The sequence below is a fragment of the Zalophus californianus genome, chromosome 8, assembly GCF_009762305.2.
Source record: "Zalophus californianus isolate mZalCal1 chromosome 8, mZalCal1.pri.v2, whole genome shotgun sequence".
NCBI classification, from domain to species: Eukaryota; Metazoa; Chordata; class Mammalia; order Carnivora; family Otariidae; genus Zalophus; species Zalophus californianus.
This window is the reverse complement of record NC_045602.1, coordinates 96,882,850-96,903,974: the sequence shown is the minus strand read 5'-3', so window position 1 is coordinate 96,903,974 and position 21,125 is coordinate 96,882,850. Positions and strand designations below refer to the sequence as shown.

The window sequence follows — 21,125 nt, the reverse complement described above, 5'->3', positions numbered from 1 at the left end:
AAGATTTTCATTGGCATGGACTAGGACCAGCCACCTAGCATGAAATGAAGATATGAGGCCCCTTGTTCCCCTATCCCGAGGAATTCAAGATGGCCGCAGCAAAGCATTAAACCAAGGGGGGGGCCTCTGTCCAAGGTGGTGGGACTAGGCCATGGCTGCTCAACGTCCCCGTGTCTCTGCGTCACCCTCCCCGCAGCCAGATTTTTGTGAGCTTTGGTCACTTTCTGGAGCCAGTGGAGAAACAGAACAGACTTTGGGCAGGGCGGGGATGGGGACCATGACGATGGCTAACTTTTCCTCCCCACCCCTGGAGGGTGGCAGAGTGAGTGGACGAGGAATAGTCAGTGGCAACTTGGTTCCAGAGGCCACGAGAAGAGGCCCTTCTTCCTGCAGCGTTCCTGGAAAATTTGCCTGTGGTCCTACATGGCATGTGTTCCCTGGCTTCCCAGCTGCTGAGGCTGGAGGGGATACGGAGGCTCTGATCACCCGACCAGCTGATGCCAACAGCGGGGCCTCCAAAAGGGCAGAGGCCTCCATAGGTGTGAGGCCAGATGTGGACAGTCAGGATGGGCAAACATGGGGCTCAGGAAAACCTCTTCTATTCTCAGTGATTCCATCTGGAGAATGGGACGGGGTTAAAACGTGCCAGGGATCTGGAGCCCATCAAAGGTCCTCAAGCGCCATTACTATTATCATTATTATTACTCTTATTTATCATCTTCCCTAATGTTCTTTCTCCCTGGACAGAGCTCCTTGTTCCTTGATCCTGTCATTCACCTCTGCACCCCACCCCCCCACACCCACTGCAGCACCTGGCTCAATTAACATTCAATAGATGTTCATTTTTTTTTAAATGTTGAATTAAAAGACATCTCCATAAAATCACCACCGAAAAAACAAGGATACGAGATCGTTCCAAGCAATAATATGGCTTTTCTAAAAAGATGATTCAAGTAACAGTTGAAAATGACCATGACATCCTGGCTGTTTTTTTAATCTTCTCAACAACCAGACCATGACTAAAAATAAGAAACCCCAAGCTCCAACAGCTTGGGTACATTTTACAACTGCAATTCAGCTTTTATTTAATTTCTTTAAAAAAAAAAATGTTCCCTTTGGTTCAGATGAAGTTTGCTTTGTTTTATGTAACTGAAAGTAAATAGACAGCAGCAGGTTTTCCTGGAGAAGGCCCAGGACGGCAGGCATGGACACTGGTTCTCGTTCATTCCAGGCTGGAGAGCCCCCAAACCAGCAGCGAATGAAGGGCGTTTATGTGACCTTAAATCTCCAGGCTTCACCATTGAGCAGCTCAGTCAATTTGTGGCCACTTGGTCTTGGGCGTCCCTTTCTCCATGTAGTCCTCGCTCCTTGTCAATAATCATGTGATAAAATTATAAAGAGATTAGGGAAAGTTGTAGAATAGTAGTTAGAAAATGAGAGAATGCCGAAGAGCTATCAGTCCTGGTGTACTTAGTATTAATTATGTGCATTTTTCATGCGCACAGACTTTTCAGAAGGGAAGGATGGGCAAGATTTATCGTGTTTTACATTCTGTGCTCCTCCCACAGGCTAAGCATTCCAGGACAAATAAGGAATTTGCATTTTCCTGATGTTTTCACACTGAATCTACTTAATTCAGTTTGCAAGGTGGGGCAGGGCATGTTGTGAGCCTTCAGGCAATGCAGAAACTGAGACCCTGTTTCTTGGGGTCCTCACTTCAGGTTAAGTGAGTTGCCTGAGGTCACACAGCTGGTTTGCAAGAACAGATTGGTGTTAAGATGCCCTTCATCTACCAGTCCCACGTGCAGTGGTTCTTGGTCAAAGGAGCTTTTGTGGCAATGTCTGGAGGGGACATGTGGCAATGTCTGGAGGCACTTATGACTGTCAAAATTTGGGGGGCTGGGGGACTGCTCCTGACATCTCGTGGGTAGAGACTGGGGATGGTGCTAAACTTGCTGCAATGCACAGGACAGTCCCCAACCCACCCCAACAGCACAAAATTATCCACAATGTCAACAGCCAAGAGAGTTAGAAACTCTGCAAGATGGATTGAGAAAGTGATGGGGTGGGGAGCATTTCTGATTCTTCGTTATGTGCGCGTGCATGTGTGCATGTGTGCGTGTGTCTGTGTTAAAAAGAAATACTAGGGGCACCTGGCTGGCTCAGTTGGTGGAGCGTGCAACTCTTAATCTTGGGATTGTAAGTTTGAGCTCCACGTTGGATGGAGAGCTTACTTAAAATCTTAAAAAGAGAGAGAGAGAGAGAAATACTAGATCAGAGGCCAGAAGGGAGTATGCTAGGCTCTTGCTACTCAAAATGTCCCTGGACCAGCATCAGCTGGGGACATGTTGGAAATGCAGACTTTCAGGCCCCCCTCCAGACTTAATGAGTCAGAACCTCCCTTTTAACAAGGTCCCAGGTGATTTATGTGCTCATTAAAGTTGAGAAAGGCAGGTTCTGGTTTACCCCAGGCTGAACATTCCCCCAAACCCGACCCGAGAGATGTGCATTTCACTTGGCCTCACATCTCACCAAGGGCCGGTCCCAGAACCCACATCGCCCAGGTGCCATCATTGTCCCTCAAACCAGACCTGGGCCCCTTCCTTCGATTTTCACGAGGGTCCTGGTGTTGGATAAGAGCACCTCTGGGTTGGTTTATTATAACCTTTCCCGTTTTCCTCCCTGCCTCTCCCCCGCCCCACAGGCCTACATCCTGTTGGGACAGTTCCTTCTGATGCACAAGAACGAAGCAGAGTTTCAGAAGTGGCTCATCTGTTGTTGTGGTGCCACCGAGTGTGAGGCCCAGGAGAGTTCTCATTGTCTGAAGGAGTGGTGCTCCTGCTTCCTATAGACACACACCTCCTGGCTCTGATGCCTGGGTAAACAGCGCACTCTGTACTGGCACCCAGGCTTGGAGTCATTATTTTTGTGTTTAACTTGAAGGATACACGTTCATTATACAAAGTCATGCATGAATATAAAAGAGGACAGACAAAAGACAAATGATCCCCAAATTCACCCACACAGAAACCACTGTCATTCACCTCCCATGAACATCATGCCAAGTATCTCAGCATAAATTTATATAAAAGAATCTTTTCTTCTAAGGTGGGGATTAAGTTTTAAGCCAGTGTATTGGTTATCTATTGCTGCATGGCCCATGAACCCAAAGCATAGCGGCTTCAAACAAACAATTTTACCTCACACAGTTTCTTAGGGTCAGGAACTGAGAGTGGCTTAGCTGGTGATTCTGTCTCTGGGTCTCCATGAGGTTGCAAACTGACAGCTGGGCAGCAGTCATCTGAAGGTTTGACTGGGGCTGTAGGCTCCACTTCAAGGCATTGCACTCATGTAGCTGTTGACTGGAGGCCTCAGCTGCTCTTTACGTGGGCCTCTCCATAGGACTACACATGGCATGGCGTCTAGCTTCCCCCAAAGTGGCTGACCCAAGAGGGAGTAAGAGAGCAAGCAGGAAGCCACAGTGCCTTTTTACGAACCAGTCTCTGACTCACACTGTAAAACTTCTGCCTTCTATTTTTAGAAGCAAGTCATTAAGTCCTCAAGAGAAAAGAACTAAGCTTCCTTGAAACAGCAACTAATATGGCAGACCTATTTTTAAAAGCATCATAGTCAGATTTCTGAGGTATAAGTTATATTCAGTAAAACTTGCCCTTTTTAGGTATAGTAGTTCTATGACTTCTGACAAATGCATTGTTTTATGACCACCTCCAGAATCAAGACAGAGAACACTTTCAATGCCCCAAAGAGTTCTCTAATGCCCTCCTGTATTCATCCCGGTGCCCCTCCCCAGCCTTTGCCAACCAATGATCTGGTTTTTGTCCTTATGGTTTTGACATTTCCAGAAAGCCAAATAAATGTAATCACACACTATGTAGCCTTTTAAGAGTGACTTCTTTCACTTAGCATAATTCATTTGAGGTGAATCCATTATACAGGCTTTATAATTTCAAAAAAATGTTGGCACATATTGTTGGTGCCTGGCCCCATATCCTGTTGGCACTCACTGTTCTAATAGAGCCCAGTAACTTCCCTCAGCAAGCTCCTGAATAGTCTCTGCCAGCAGGGTTCTCTGGCTCCAGGAGTGGGGATTCAACCATGCACAGGGAGTTAACACCCAGTCGTGGGTGGAAATTGATGGCTAAATGCCTCAGCTTCCTTGTGCTCTGGGTGGGACAGCTCTGAGGTGGTATCTCCCAGCTTCCCAGCGGGGTTGATCCCAGCTCCCCACAGTGGCCCCCTACCCTTTTAACACCCCTAGACATTTGCTTTCTTCTCCTCCCACTCTACTATCAGGGTTTCCTGGGATCACCCCTCTAGGAAATATTCAATTTTAGTTTCAGTCGGGTTCAAGAAGAACCCAACTTAAGACAAAAGTGTTATAATTTAATTTTATTTCAAGAGAAGAAAAAAAAGTGGAACAGAGAGAATTATTGAACTTCATTGAATTTTTTTCTTCATTACTTGATATAGTCTTTTCTAAATCAATTTCTTCCAAGTGTAAAGAATAATATGGGAAAAACAATAAGAGAGAGGTTAGTATCATTAGGTATATTTTAAACTCTGTTTTTCAATATTAGATGGTATGAATTCCCATTAAAAAAAAAAGAAACAAGAGTAAAAAGAAATTAGCACTCTTATTCCTCTCATTTTAAAAAATTGGCTTTAGTATTATTTTTAACTTGTCAAGGTTTATAGCATTTACATGATTCCCATAAGCTTAATGCCTGCATTTGTTCAGTCTTAGTTGTATATTTAAGAGCTTATCATCAATCCTTGTTGGTATAATTACTTTATACCTGGCTTTGTCACTCCCAAATTCTTTGTTTTGATACATCTCTCTGTTGGTTGAGTTGGATGATTATATTAGTCAGAATAGGTCAGATTATGCTGTTGTAACAAACACTCCCCCAAAGCTCAGTGATTTAGCCAGCAAATGTTGATTTCTGTCTTAGGCTTCATATCTAGTATATGCCATCAGGAGAGCTCTGTCCATTGTAATCACTCATAGTTAGGTAGATGGAAATTCTCTTTCAATACATGCTTGGGGTGCCTGGCTGACTCAGTCAGAAGAGCATGTGACTCTTGATCTCAGGGTCATGAGTTTGAGCCCCATGTTGGGTGTAGAGATTACTTAACTAAATAAAACTTAAAAAAAAAAAGTTTCCATGAGTACCACAGCAGTGGCAAGGTGCCATGGTGAATTACACACTGTATTTTGAAGCCTCTACCCAGAGTGATATATTCCACTTACGCTCACATTTCGCTGAACAAAGCAACATTTGTTCACATTTCATTTTGAACAAAACAACAAAGCAAATTACATGGTCATACCTAACTTCGAAGGGTCAAGGACTCTTCTGAACTCAGAAGAAGCAGAAATTTTTGGTGACAGCACTAATCAAGACTGCAGTCATCAACTTGGTTCAATGCTTTTTTCCTGGATGCCTCACAGGTGTTACATTTCCTAAGTTCATAATACGATTGGGATATTTCCATGGGGGTCTGTTTAACTCTTTCTAGCTCTGCTTCTCTAGTTGTCCCCAAGGAGAGCCAACTGGCTGGCCCAAAGATTTAAATAGCTCCATCTCCCTAGGTCTCAGGTTCTGACCATCCAGAGCCCTTCCCTTGCTCCCTCCTGTACAGCCCATCCTTGGATTAATTCCCTACTGAGATAGGCATGAGATCTAGAAGTCAATCATTTTCTTTTCTTAAGATTTTATTTATTGGGTGCCTGGGTGGCTCAGTTGGTTAAGCGTCTGCCTTTGGCTCAGGTCATGATCCCAGGGTCCTGGGATCGAGTCCCGCGTCGGGCTCCCTGCTCCTTGGGAGCCTGCTTCTCCCTCTGCCTCTCTCGCTCTCTCTTTCTCTCTGTCTTTCATGAATGGATAAATAAAATCTTTAAAAAAAAAGATTTTATTTATTTATTTTAGAGGGAAAGAGAGCATGTGCATACATGTGCAAACGTGGGGGAAGGTTGGCAGAGGGGAGGGAGAGAGAATCTGAAGTAGACTCCACACTGAGCACCTGAGCCTAAACCAAGAGTTAGATGCTTAACCGACTGAGCCACCCAGGTACCCCAAAGTCATTCATTTTCTAAAAAAGAGCTGGTTGGCTCTAGGGAAAGGAAAATGGGAAGTAGCTTTGTTTTTCACTCTATTTCTACACACCGCCCACACTGCTGAAATTTGTCCCTTTAATCAGGTTGATGTCTAGGATCATGTGGGAAGATTAGGGAGCTGAGAAACTTGGAGGAGACAGGCTTCCAAGATTAAGGAGCATCTACAGAGGGACCCTAGCACAGATATTGAAAACCAGGGTAGATGCTTCTTGTGTAGTGTAACTGGAAGGACACTGAGGATGAACCCTGTTCCCCACGATTTTCTCTACAGACACTAAGAATGCTCCCCATCAGCCATTCATTCTCTTGTGTTGATTTTAGTTTTTCTCATAAATAAAATTACTGACCCCAATCCTTCACCTTCTCCCTGTATTTTCCACCTTTGTCAGGTGATTTTGCAGTCCCTCCCACTAGAGGCAGAGTAACTCCCAGTCCCTTGACTTAGACTTGACCATGATTTGCTTTGGCCAATAGTACAAGTTTGAAATGACAGCATGCCAGTTCTGAGCTTCATTGTGCATTTCCATTTTCTCTCTCATATCTCGATCAATGTTGAGAGAAGAGCTAGCTCCTTGGATAACTGCTGCACCTTCAGGGTCCTAGAATAAACCCCAGTGAAACTGATCTGACCCAATTTGCAGCAAGAACCCAAGGCCAGCCAAACCTGCAGCTTGATGCAAAGTTGCCCAGCAGAGCCCACCCTGGATCAGCCAACTCACAGATGTGTGAGTAGGAATAAAGGATTGCTATGCAAAGCCACTAATGTTTGGGACAGTTTGCTATGCAGCAATATCTGATACATTCCTTCTAGTCTAACATGTCCTCACCCTGCCAAACGGTGCTGCATTAAAACCCAACCAAACCTTTCAATGGAGCAGCAGTCCAGAGTGAGTGAAAGAATATTGCCTCTGAAGGCAGCCAGGCACAGGCACAGCCAGCTCTGCCAACCAGCACCTTATCCTGGGTAAGCTACTTAACTTCACTGAGCCTTGGTTTCTTCATCTGTAAAATGGGGCCAGGAAGGTAATTACCCTGCGTGGAAGCCTGGATTAATTGAAATAGTATATGTTAGATACGTGGTTCATAGTAGAATCTCTGTCTCTGTTCTTAAGGCTCTCCTCTGAGCCTGACCCCTGAGTGCTTGGTCATCTCGTGATACTTGGGAGAGAATTCATAGCTCTGAGTTGGAAGGGAGCCCAGCTATCAGCTTATCCAATTCTGTTCCAGCAGACGAGTACAGGACACTGTACACTATACACTCTTTAGGGAGATGAGTGGGTAATAAAGGACAACCAGTACAAATCAGATTTTGACTGGGATCTTATAGGGTCACATCAATCCACTGATCCCCAAAGGCATTTTCAAGGACACTCAAGAGGGCACATGTGTCCTCAGCCAGGTCAAAGGCTCATCTTCTACTTGGCAGGACAGTTGTTTCAATGACTTGGGAAAGGATTGGTGCCTGAGAACATTTACCAGTTGTCATGGATTTGAGCAGCATGTTAAACGGGAGCCAACCATCTGCAAGGAAGAGGGGTTGAGTATTGACTCTTAGCCCAATATCTGTAGTTTGGGGGCATCTGTGAATCAATAAATGATTTCAGTTAGTATTTATGGAGCATTTAAACTTCCACACATGATTAGGTACTAAGGGAAAGGCAAAGGAAATAAGAACAAGTTTCTCTGGCTTTGAGCAGCTTACAGCTTAACAAGAGATGATTAGGAGAAGGGAGGAGAAAGCAGCCAAGGTGTTAGGAGGTATATCTTAGCTTGCACTGTCCCAGAAGTACACCTCAAGACAAGAGTCTAAGGGAAAGTAGTGCATTCAGGAATGCTCCCAGGAAATGCCAGTAGGGGAGTGGGCAGTGTGGCATGAAGAGAAAAGCAGCCAATAAAGGTGTTCCATCTCTGGCACTGTGGGCAACTGGACCTCAGTCCTGCCCAGGGAACTCTGGGAGCCAGTGTAGGGCATGCATTCAGACACCTCACCCTGGGGTGACTAAACACCTGCTCTTAATAGTCACTTATTGAGGACTGCTCCCACAGGAAGTTAATCCCTCAGCTCTTGAACCTGCCACATGGGGAAAGTGAACCTCACTGAGAAGGAGGTCAGGCACTGGCAGCAGGAAGTCGGGCCAGTCACATGCAATGAAGTGGTAAAGGTGAGGGCACACGGTGTGTGGGGCACCCATGGCTCCTGCTACATGCTGGATTTTGGAAAAGGACAGGCCTGGCTTTGAAAACCGTCCATCCCTTACCACCAGTTATAAAGCCTTTTGGGAAGTCACCCTGTCAGCCTCACCGCCCATCTGTAAAATGGTGATGATAATTGTATCTACTCAAGCACTGGGAAGATTAACATTCCTAGCACCTGATAAGAGCTTCATGCATAGTAGCTCTAAAAACCTAAGTAATAAAATGTGCAGCACTGACTGTGTATTGTTATTTATAGAAAGGAGAGGTGGGGATGAACGAGAGTGGTTAAGGAAGGCTTCTAGGAGGAGGTGACGTTTGACCTTGGTGTTAAAAGGGGGAGGTCAGGATTGAACAAGCTGTGGATGGGGAAGAGATAGGGAAAGAAAAAGAGGGTGGGAGAAGGAGCTGTGAGGGAAACACAAACCCATTTGGCCTGGAGAGGGTTGAGTTGTAGGAACCCTGAAGAGTCACTGCAGGCTCTCTGTCCTGGCAAGGTTAGTGCCCAGCAGCACTGAGTGGGGACAGGGACCCCTTTGTTGCTGATAACCCAGAATAGGGCAGCCCTGCTCCCTGCACCTGAGAAAGATCCTGTAGTAACTGATTACTACAACCAACAACCCTTTACTCTTCCTTGTATCCACACGCTTTACACAATTTTTTAGCTCCTCCTGCCAAGAGGCAGAGTCTACCTCCCTTCCTACTGAATCTGGACCAACCTTGTGACTTACCTTGGCCAAAAGAATATGGCGAATGTGACACCGTGACAATTGTGAGCCAAGGCTTCTGCTTGCTCTCTTGCACCCCTGTTGACCGTGCAAACAAGCCTGTGCTAGCTTGCTAGAGGATAAGAGACATATGGGCCAGTTGTCTCCATTGCCTCAGCCAATAACCAGTCAAAAGCCAGCCATCGGAGTGAGCATCCTAGACAAGCCAATCTATCAGCTGACCTCAGATCCGTGAGTGAGTTCAGCTGAGAACAGCCATGCCTGGCCCAGAGCCAGAAAACTGCCCAACCAACCCACAAACTCGTATAAATAAATCCTATTGTTTTAAGCTGCTATGTTTTGGTGGTTGTTTGTTACGTGACTAGAGCTAACAGCTAGAACGCCCATGTGAGGCTCAGAGTGTGGAGCATCTCCAGGTGTAAAATGGGAAGCTCCCACTTATTTTTTAGAGGGCACCCTGAGTGATATCCTGGTAAATGATGATAATGGGAGGGATCCCATGGCTCCTGGGCAAAAGCCAAGCAACAATGGTGGGGTGGAGTGAGAAACAATGGCAGCGAAGCTTTGAACCAAGTATTTTGTAAAGAGTGTGGCTCAGAGTGGAGAAGGTAGGATGAAACCGTGGCAATCTCAGAAGGCAAGGCAAGAGTTACCAATGGTGTGACCAGTTGTGGGGGGCAGGGTGATTTATTCCTGGAAATTTCTGAAAGAATACTGTGTGTATATGTGTGTGTGTGTGTGTGTATGTCTCTATATCTATATATGTATATGTATACATATCTCCATACATATATGTATATATGAGTATATATGTATATATGTGTATGTATGTGGGTGTAGATATATAATTTTTAAATGTTTGCTGCTCTAAATACAGAAATAGGAATGATTGAACACACACTTCACCGGGCACTTTGCTAGCACCCCAAATCCTCCTGGGGTGAGTGTCTTACAGATGAGAAAACTGAGGACCAAAGACATCGATCCTGTGAGTCACTTCACTCCAAGTCTGCCTGATGTAAAAGCAGTGCCCACGGCCTGTAGAGCCACCTTGGTGGTGGGGAGGGGGCATATCTGGTGATTCAGAGGTGCACTCAGTGACACAAACGTAGAACCTACTAGGGAGAGACAGGCATTAGAAGACATGAGGGAGACTTTTCCCATGGCCACGGGAAGATGACTGATGAGAAAAGCATGGACTGAGGGCCTCGGGATGTATTCTGTGTCGCCACCACCACCACCCCCAGAGCCTCCCATATCACTGGTCTCGCATCATGAGCTGTTGCTCTAGGCGGAGGTGAAAGCTCCTCTTGAAATTCTTTGGCTTGGAGACTTAGGGACCGCCTTTCTCATCTCCCCCCGCTTTCTAGTTCTCCCCTTTCTTTCCTAAGATCAAGGTCACTTGGAGAAATGGAAGTAGGCAGTTATCTTTACAGACCCATTCTTGCCCATTTCTACCAGCTGCTTCTTCACTGTGCTGTGGTTTTCCCTCTGTAGTCAAGTCTCTGGTTTATCATTGAGCAAACTATGCTGTTGTGCTGCTTAACCTGGCCCAGTGTCTGGATCTTTTTGGACCAGGCTGAGGGCTACTGGATGATGCCACTGAGTGGGTCTGGGAACCATGGACAAATCACTTGACTTGTCTGTGCCATAAGGAGAATATCTGATTCCCCTGTCTCTCAGCTTGGCTTTGAAGAGAGCTCAAAGATAAACATAAAGACATTTTAAACATAAAAGAAGGTAGGGTGCCTGACAGCAGTGTGATGGGTAGTTATTGCCCTGTTTTGTTCCAGACAACAGCGGCTCCTCTTTAGAGCTCATGGTTTACACACTAATGTGTGTTGGTACTGGCTGGGCTGTGCTGTGACAAAAAAAAAAAAAAGCCCAAAAAGCTTTCTGCCCCACTCACCTCACATGTCCATTTCAGGTCTGCTGGGACCATTCTGTGTTGCTGTGACTCTAGGACCCAGGCTGACAGAGCAGCACTCATTCTGAACGTTCGAAGTTTACCTCAGCCGAAAGAGCCTGGGGGATGGCTCACTCACATGGACAACGACACACTCTGGCTCAGAAGTGACAGGTCACTTTCACAAACCAATCATTGGCCAGAACTAGTTATGTAGTCGCGCCCAGCCCCAACGGGACCAGGCAGTGCTGTCTGCTGGAAAATTGGGGCAGACATCACAAATCACTGCCATGGTGGGTGAGGGAGGTCGGGGAGATTCACAGAAGGTCCTGGACAAGGCTCTGTTCCACGCCATACTTGTCCCTTTTCTTTATCATTTTGCAAACTTGCCACCATCACTGAAATATAGGAGAAAATTGATAACACCCCTGCCAAAAAAAAAACCCTACCATCCAATATTTTATTGTATTTCTTGCCAATCTTTCTTCAGTGGCATGGGTATACATTCATTAAGAACAGCTTTATTGAAATATATTTCATACAGCATAAAATTCACCCTTTTAAAGTGTACAATTCAGGGGTTTTAGTATATTCACAGAATTGTGCAAACCATCACCACTATTGAATCTCAGAATATTTTTATCACCCCCAAAAGAAACCCCGTTAGTAATGGGCAGTTACACCCCCCCCGACCCCACCCCCGACTCAGCCCCGGGCAACCACTCATCTACTTTCTACCTCTATGGATCTGCTTATTCTGGACACTTCATGTAAATGGAATCATACAGTATGTGGTCTTTGGTGACTGGCTCCTTTCACTGAGTATAATGCGTGCAAGGCTCATCCATGCTGTAGTGTGTCTGTGTGTCCATGTTTACTGCGTACATGTGGACATTTTAAAAAACAAATTGAGGACGCCTGGGTGGCTCAGTCGGTTAAGTGTCTGCCTTCGGCTCAGGTCATGATCCCAGGGTCCTGGGATCGAGCCCCACATCGGGCTCCCTGCTCAGGGGGGAGCCTGCTTCTCCCTCTTCCACTCCCCCTGCTTGTGCTCTCTCTCTCCCTCCATCAAATAAATAATTTAAAAAAAAAATGAAAAAGAAATTGAGATCCTATCAAATATCAGTTATCCTGTTCCCTTTATTTATGTTTTGTTTTCCTTCATCAGTCAATCTTTGAAAAATAGTTTTTACCATTTCTATAGCAATTCATCAAATGTATGTGCAATACTGGTTGAATTGTGCCCCTAGTTTTGGACTTTTAGGTGTTTGCTGGCTTTTTTCAGCATTATAAACAAAGCTGTTATGAGTAGCTATACATTTTTTATTGAATGAATGAATAAATGGAGTCATAAATAGAAATATGTGTAACATTTCTCGTTCTCCCCTTAAGGAAGATGCCTAAAAATGAGTCTAAATGGGTGAATAAACAGGGACATTTTTAAGGCTTTTGCTTCTTTTTTTTTAAGATTTATTTACTTATTTATCTGAGATAGAGAGAGAGAGTAGGGGGAGGGGCAGAGGAAGAAGGAGAGAGAGAAATCCCAAGCAGACTCCCCACTGAGGGTGGAGCCTGATGCAAGGCTTGATCCCAGGACCTTAAGATCATTACCTGAGCTAAAATCAAGAATCGGTGGCTTAACTGACTGAGCCACCCAGGTGCCCCTAAGGCCTTTGATTCTTAATGTTAATGCTTTTCTAGAAAGCTGAGCCAATCTGCTAAACATGGCTTTAAGTTAGTTGGACCACATGTCACTCAGAGTAAAACCAATTCCTTACTATGGCCCAAGAGGCCCTGCACAGTCTGGGCCCATTCCCTCTCCAGCTGCCTCTTCTTTGCCCCCACTGGCTCTCTCTGCTCCAGCTGCTGGCCTCTTTGTTGTCCCTTAAACACCAGGACCCACTCCCTAGCAGGGAACTCAATGGCCTCGCAATGGCTGTTCCCTGTGCCTGGAACAGCCTTCCCCGGTCTCCCCATAGCTCACTCACCTACTTCACCATTACAGCCTGGCCCAGTGCTGGGCCTGGGTAGTCGCTCAATAAATCTGTGTTGAACTGTGCTGATGACTAGCACTGAGAGTCTTCCTTATAAAACGGGTGGCCCACTCCACCCTTCTCCCTGGACGGCAGTGGCAGCTCTGGTCTCCAAACAAGTCCTCGTCGGTGGTTCCTTCTTGACTCAGCTCTGGAGCAAACTAGACAGGTGGCTGTCTTCAGGACTGTTTGTTCCTCCCTGTAGTAAAACCGGGAAGAGGAGAACCCTGACACAGTAGCCCGCTGGTGATTGGGGAGTACAAAGATTTGTTTCTGAAAGGAGAGCAAACCTTTCCAGGGCCCACACCGCAAAGAGCCCACCAGTGGCCCAGCCAGCCTCCAGCCCCTGAGCTGCTTCCGGGACAGACCCAGGCACTGGGATCTCACCAGCACCTCCCAAGGAGCAAGCTCCCCACGCCCAAAGAGGGACAGTGGCTCACAGGCCCCTGAGGAGTGGGTGGTTTCCTGCATAGCCCACACTGCCATACTAGCAGGAGTCAGGAGAGGAAACCCACGGGAAGCTGGGAAATCCCTTTTCTGGCCCCTTCTGGCAAAGCAGCAGGGAGTCCCTCAGGAGCCTCCCATTGTGGGACATTTCCGGCCAGGCTCCTGGGATTTCCACTGCAGGCAGAAGATCAAAATTCCTGACCCCATACAGCAGTGTTTTTATTATTTTATTTTATTTTTTATTTTATTATGTTATGTTAGTCACCATACAATATTTCATTAGTTTTTGATGTAGTGATCCACGATTCATTGTTTTTGTATAACACCCAGCGTTACAGTACAGTTACATGCAGTACGTGCCCTCCTTAATACCCATCACCAGGCTAGCCCATCCCCCTACCGCCCTCCCCTCTAAAACCCTCAGTTTGTTTCTCAGAGTCCATAGTCTCTCATGCTTCATCTCTCTCTCTCCGATTCCCCCCCCTTCATTTTTCCCTTCCTTCTCCTAATGTCCTCCATGTTATTCCTCACATTCCACAAATAAGTGAAACCATATGATAATTGACTTTCTCTGCTTGACTTATTTCACTTAGCATAATCTCCAGTCCCATCTATGTTGATGTAAAAGTTGGGTATTCATCCTTTCTGATGGCTGAGTAATATTCCATTGTATATATGGACCACACCTTCTTTATCCATTCATCTGTTGAAGGGCATCTTGGCTCTTTCCACAGTTTGGCTATTGCAGACATTTACAGCAGTGTTTTTAAAGGGTCTGTAAGTCAATGCACAAACAATGTCCAATAGTTAATAGCCTTAGAGTTAGGCCTGCATCGAGGAAGTTAATTCAGAACCAGTCACAATCCCAGAGCCTTTCCTAAGTCATCTCCACCGGCAAGCAGGCCCATCTCAAGGGCCAAAGAGCTTTCCCTCCTAATTCGCCCTACCAAGGTCCCTGGGGTGGGGTGGGGGGAACATTACTGGAATTCTGGAATTCCTCCAGAGCATTCTGCAATTCCTCCATTAGAATGGCCACTAGGGCCCAAAATGTTTTCTTAAATATTCTCAACATGGTAAATCTTTGTCTTCTGAAAGTCCATTTGAATTTTGGCAATAATGAAGTTATTTAGAGCAAAATCTTATGAATATGATGGGTAATCAAGTTATGGAACATGATCTTTGAAAAATTTTTGTTCAAGTGTAACAAGCACACCGAGAAGTGTACAAATCATAAACTAGCCACTTGGAGAATTTTCAGAAATGGAGTGCCACCAGGTGACCACCACCCAGACCAAGAACAGAATATTACCAGCAGCTCAGAGGCCCCTCACACCCCTTTCACACAGGTTTACCTCCCCTATGTCTGTTGTACTGACATCCAGCAGCAAAGATTGTTTAGACTGTTCTTGAACTTGACATAATGGGTACCTGCAACATGTACACTTCTGTGTCTGGCTCTATCCATGTTCCATGAGATTTGTGTATGATATTCATGTATAATGTTGCAGGCAACAATGACTGTATACTATTTCATTATATGCATAGACTCATCTGTTTATTGACTGTTGCAAATAATGCTACTGAGAACATTCTTGTATGTATCTTTTGGTAGATGTATACACTCATTTATCTTGGGCATATGCCTCAGAGTGGAATTGCTGGCTAGTGTATATGGAGCTAAGACAATAAGTGAAGCAGCTGGGTGTCAAACAGTAGGGAGCAGTGGGGAGTGTGGAAACTGGAGCACCTCTGCCTCCTGAAAGGGAACAGCTGGCCCTCAGGTACCAGCTGGTAGTGGCCATGTTGTGATCTTCAGTTTTTTGAGAGCTGCCAGAAACCCAGATTTTCATGTGAGACTTTCCACCTTTTTAATATCGTAACAAATTCAAAAAGTTTGAAAAATATTGTGCAAGGCAAAACACGTTGGTAACTGTAATCTGGTTTATAGTCAGGAATTTGCTACCTCTGGTAAGCTAAACAAAGATGGGCCCAGGGAGCCCAAGGACCACAGGCCAGTTGTGATCAGAGGGTGGAGGAAGAGGAGGAAGCTTTCTGAAAAGTGTGATCCCTGAGTGGGGTCTTAAGAAAGAGAAGCTAGGGGAAGAAGGTGGGGAAAGAAGAGGAAGGGAATATCAAGCAGAGGATGAAGTAACAGTCTGACCCATACCTGGGGAATAACAAGAGAGCCTTGGGGTTTTGGAGGATGGTATATCTGGAGTGCAGGATACATGTGGGGATGGGGACTTCTCCATAAAGACTAGAATGTCAATGACAGTCCACCATATGCCAGGCATGGTATTAGGCACTCATGAGCATTTTTCATTGCATCATCATAACAGAAGTTAGAATCATCGTTTGCTTTGTATATGCAGAGAATAAGACACAGAGAGGTTAAATTATTTGCCCAAAGTCACACAGTCAGTAAGTGGAGAAGCCTGGACTCAACTGGAGCCTTATTGCAGATAGGTGGAGTGGGGCCAAATCAGTCAACACTTCATGTGTTAATCTTTAAATTTTGTCCTTACTATGATGGGAGATACTGGAAGGTTTAAGCAGGGAGGGTCATGTCACTGTGACCACAGCCTGGAGAGGGCAGTGGGAGGGAAGGCAGAATCAGAAGTGATTGCCGGAATCTGGGTAAGAACCAGCAAGGTCTCAGCTAGGACAGTGTTAGGGCATGAAATCAAGGAGAGAGATTTAGGAGATAAGCCACTGCCCTCCTTCCCAGGACTTGGGGACTGATTGGAAGTGTCAAGGGTGGAGTGGAGCAAGAAAGAGGTTTGTAGGAGATGCTGGTAAGTTCTTTTCTGGATACATTGACCTGGAGATGTCTGTGCAGTGTCTGAGGACCAACGTCTTATAATCAGATGACCCTGTGGTTCTGAAGTCAGGAAGAAGAGGAGGAGGGCAAGAGATGAGCTTTGGGGGCATCACCAGAATACAGGTTGAAGATACAGGTGGAGGAGAGGAGGTGGGACAGAACTGGGGGGAGGGTACTGCAATGGTTCAGGGCAAGAAGATGCTGATGGACACACTCAGACACCAAGAAGGAGCAGTCAGAGGTGTGGCTGCTGCAAGAGAGTGGTTCCATGGGCCATCAAGAGAGGGGAGAGTTTCCAAAAGGCAGCATCAGTTCTTCAGAGGCTGAGCAGGAAAATAACCAAAAAATGCCCATGAGGTTTGGCAACAAGGATGCCACTGGTAACCTTAGTGGGGTCCCTTCAGTGGGGACACAGGCAGATTGGGATGCACTAGGGAGGGAAGAGGAGGCGAGGGGGAAGGAAATGATTAAGAAGCATAGGGACCAGAAGCCTGCCTCACCCAGAGCCCCTCAGGAGGCTTTGATGCCAGAGGTCTTTCAGCTTTCAGTTCAATACCGTGTTTGATTTTTTTTTTAATACATGTGTATTTGTGTATCAACCTCCATCATTTGACTAGCTTTTGGGGGGAAGCATCTTCATTCCCTTACCATCTTCTTGAAGAGTGCTCACAACTGCTTGCAATGCTTATGTTCATGCACACCATCTCTTGATCCAATTTCAGGCTCAAGTTCTTAGGATGATTTTAAACCCTCATAGTGGGGGGGGGGGGCAGTGGACAGGATCCATACCTTTCAACTTTTCACATCATGTAAAGTGATCTAGAATGGCCTGAGAGAGTCACGACATGCTGCATTGCTCATGTCTGTTCCAGCATCTGCCATCACTGGCTTGAGAAGGAAGTCAAGGTGTTATAAAATTCAATGCAGGGACTCATGTCCTCACTCTCTGATTTGTTCATGGAGGCCAGAGGAGCAAGAGCAGAGCAGGCAACAGCAAGGACCTTCTAACTGAGTTGGCGTAGAGGAAAAATGCATTTATCTAAGTGCCATCCCTTGGAGAGATTCCTCAGTATTGACTTTGACTTCAATGGCTGATATATGAGACCAATCACCTAGGCATACCCTAATACAGACTCATTCATTCATCCATCCATTCATTCATTCATTCAGTTTTTTTAATGGCTACAGATTATTTTACATTCCTCCCATCAAAAAAGAGATAGAGTCGCATTTAACTGCTTTGACCAACAGAGCATGGTGGAAGCTCTTCTTTGTGACTTCTGAGGCTACAAAACTCTAGCCCAGTTCACTGAAAGGCTAAACCACCATATAAAGAATCTGATGACCCTGAGTTCACCTGGCAAAGCTCCACCAAACATTCTCAGCTGAACCCCACCTCCCAGCCATCCCAGCCCAGGCACCAGATATGTGAGTGAGGAAAACCTCTTCAAAGTGGATTCTTTAGCTCCAACCCAGTCCTTTAAGATACCCCTAACCACCCCAGTCTCCCCCAGACACTGTGACACAGAAACAAACTATTCCTGCTGGGTCCTGTCTGACTCTGTGAGCATAATTAAATGGTGTTGTTGTATGTCTCTAGATTTGGGAAGGCTATTGTGCATAATAGATAAGAATTATCTGGGATAAGAACCTATTATGTATTGGGTGTTATTCCACGCACTGCAGATAAGCAATAAGCAAGATAGGCAAAGTCCCATGTGGGGTTAACACTCCATCTGGGGAATACAGATAATGTAAATAAACACTGAGTTGGTAACTCAATGATTCAGAAAAATAAAACCGGGGAATGTAGCTGTGACTGTCAGGCTACAGAGGGGTGTGATAGGTCCAGGGAAGATCTATCAGAAGAGGTAATATTTGAGCTGAAAATTGAATGATAATAGGAGGATCAGAGGAACAGCAAGTACAAAGGTGCTAAGGATACTGCTAAGGGTGGACAGAAGCCAGTGAGAGTGGAGCATGGTTAAGGAAGGGCATGAGTGGAGGAGATGAGACCAAATAGACAGGTTGGGTCAATCTAGCCAGCACTTGTGGGCCATGATGAGGAGGCTGGATGATATCCTAAGAGCAATGGCAAGTGACATGATCTGTACTTTAAAAAGGTGGCCCTGGGGCGCCTGGGTGGCTCGGTTATTGAGCGTCTGCCTTCGGCTCAGGTCATGATTCCAGGGTCCTGGGATCGAGCCCTGCATTAGGCTCCCTGCTCAGTGGGGAACCTGCTTCTCCTTCTCCCCCTCCCCCTGCTTGTGTTCCCTCTCTCACTGTGTCTCTCTCTGCCAAATAAATAAATAAAATCTTTAAAAAAAATAAAAAAATGGCTCTGTCTGTTGTGCAAGTACTGAATTGCAGAGGAACAAGGGAGGAAGCAGGAACACCAGTGAGGAGCCTTGGTTAGTAATTCAGGTCAGAGATGATGGTGGCTTGGCAAGGAGGTCATGCTGGAGATGGTGAGAAGCAGATGAAACGAAGCAGTGTTTTTGAAGTAGAGCAGACAGGTCTCACAAATGGGTTGATTATAGAAAGCAAGAGACAGGGAAGAATCAAGGACAACTCCTAGGTATCCCTATGCCCATCTTGGATAGTTTTCTAGGTATTATGGATGCGATTTTGTAGAGACTCTGGATTCTGTTATATTACTTTGGAGAATATAGATGCTTATTTGTCTGTTTGTTGTTGTTTTATAAAGCAATAAACTTGGCTAGATTCAAACTGCAGACTCTGCCTTTTGGGAACAAGCTCAAATCTCAGTTCAGTTCTCTTAGCTTGGCTGGGCTGTTGGAAGTCTTTCCCATACATGCATGTTTCAGCGGTCAGCCAGAGATTTGGACAGTGTTAATACACAGAATAAGGGGCTGGTCCTCACCTCTCTGGGGTTCCCCTCCCCCTCTTAACACCTGTAGTTGCCCACACTCTGTCTTCTGGTTCTTTCAGCCAGAAAAATTGTAGATTTTCTATTGGAGTTTTAGTTACCCCACATAGTTCAGGCTGGGAACTGTCCTCAAGCTAAAAGTCATAGAAATATAAAATAGGAAACTCTGCCTATGCCATTCCTTTACTTCCAAGTATAGAGCCCCCCACCCCATTTCTGCCAGCTTTTGTTCACTCTCCAGTGCCTTCAGGAAGGTTTTTTTTTTTTTAATTAAACTTCGTATGGTGATTAACATAACAATAAAAATTTAAAAATAAATAAATAAAATTAAACTTCATATTTTGAGATAATTATAAATGCATATCCAATTGTAAGAAATAAGAGAGCTACCCTCTGGATGCTTTACTCAGTTTCCCCTAGTGGCAGCATCTTGCAAAACTATAGTACAACAGCACAGCCAAGATATTGACATTGAGATAGTCAAGATACATAACATTTCTATCACTACAGGGTCCCTCATCATTGCCTTTGTATAGCCATACCCATTGCCCTCCCACCTACACCCCTTCCTTAGCTCCTGGTCACCACTGATCTGTTGTTCATTTCTAAAATTTCATCATTTCAAAAATATTATATAAATAGAATCATACAGTATGTAACCTTTTGGGGATCTTTGTGTTTGTTTTTGTTTTGTTTTATTTTTGCCTAACATAATTTCCTGGAGATTCATCCAAATTGCATGTATCAATAGTTCATTCCTTTATTCCATGGCATGGATGTATCCTAATTTTTTGTTTGTTTTGTTTTTGACCATTCACTTTGTTGAAGCACACCTGGACTGATTCCAGCTTTTGGCTATGACAAATAAAGCTGCTATGAACATATTTATCCATAGGCTTTTCTGTGACAAAAGTATTCATTTCTGTGAGATAAATGCCTAGCAATGCATTGCTGGGATGTATGGTAGTTGCATGTTTAGCTTTTAAAAGAAACTGCTAAATTCCTGTCTGACATGGCTGTACCATCTCACTAGCCATGAATGAGGGATCCAGTTTTTCTACATCCTTATCAGCATTTCGCATTGTCACCATTTTTTATTTTAGTCATTCTGATAAGTATATAATGATATCTCATTGTGATTTTAATTTGCATTTCCCTAATGGCTAAAGATATTGAGCATCTTTTCATGTGTTTACTTGCCATCTGTATATCCTCTTTGGTTAAATGTCTGTTCATTTCTGAGCTTTGTCTTTTGGAAAGCAGAGCAACACATGTAATTCTGATATCTGTGTTCCCTGCAAGGCTCCACATTTGCAGCTGCCCCATCTTCCACCAGTGAGGGGATGATCATGGGTGTAATCACCCATCAGATCAGAGAGGAGGTTGGGGAGAGGGGAGGGAGAAAGCCAGATTTGTGGTGTCCTTAAACGGAGAGCTGTGGATAGGATTTCTTCTCTCTCCACCTCTTTCCCTTTTCTAACAAGAGCAGAGGCTCCTGATCCATTTCTCAGAGTACCATCCCTTCTATACCTTCCTGAGACATCCCTTCCCACAGTCTCTCTCAAAACCACAAAAAGCTGACCACACTGTGTTGTACCTAGTAGATGTTCCATAAATATTTGGGCTTGGTGGATTTGGTCTCATTGGAATTCCTGGTGCGCACATGACAGAAATCCAGTTAGAGTTTGTCTGACCCAGAGCAGGAGTCTGTTGGAAGGAATCATTTGTGAGATATAGCCAGTTGGTGCGGTAAGGGCAGGAGCAAGCCTTCCCATCACTACTCCCCCTCTGTCTCTCTGTCTCTGCCTCTCTCTCTGCCTAGCAGCTTTATTCCCTCTGAGCACAGACTTCAACTTCCACAATACAGGGAACATGGTTGCCACCAGCCCTGGAGCCTCACACCCATGGCACCCAGAAACAGAGGGTCTAACTTTTACCTGTAGTTTTTAAAAGTCCTGGGGGAAGGTC

At 45.2% G+C, this 21,125-nt stretch overlaps 1 protein-coding gene across 4 annotated transcripts in view; it reads left to right on the top strand.

Annotated features, from left to right (window-relative positions):
* The window catches only part of BANF2 (BANF family member 2), a 32,737-nt gene extending 29,726 nt beyond the window's left edge, over positions 1–3,011 (top strand). For 2 of the 4 annotated variants that reach the window (XM_027623050.2, XM_027623051.2), the window contains exon 4: positions 2,705–3,011. In XM_027623050.2, the coding sequence (XP_027478851.1) occupies positions 2,705–2,851 (147 nt within the window). In that variant the 3' untranslated portion in view covers positions 2,852–3,011. The remainder of the gene's footprint in view (positions 1–2,704) is intronic. The other 2 variants (XM_027623052.2, XM_027623055.1) reach the window with 2 other exon arrangements.
* Positions 3,012–21,125: the final 18,114 nt, after the last annotated feature.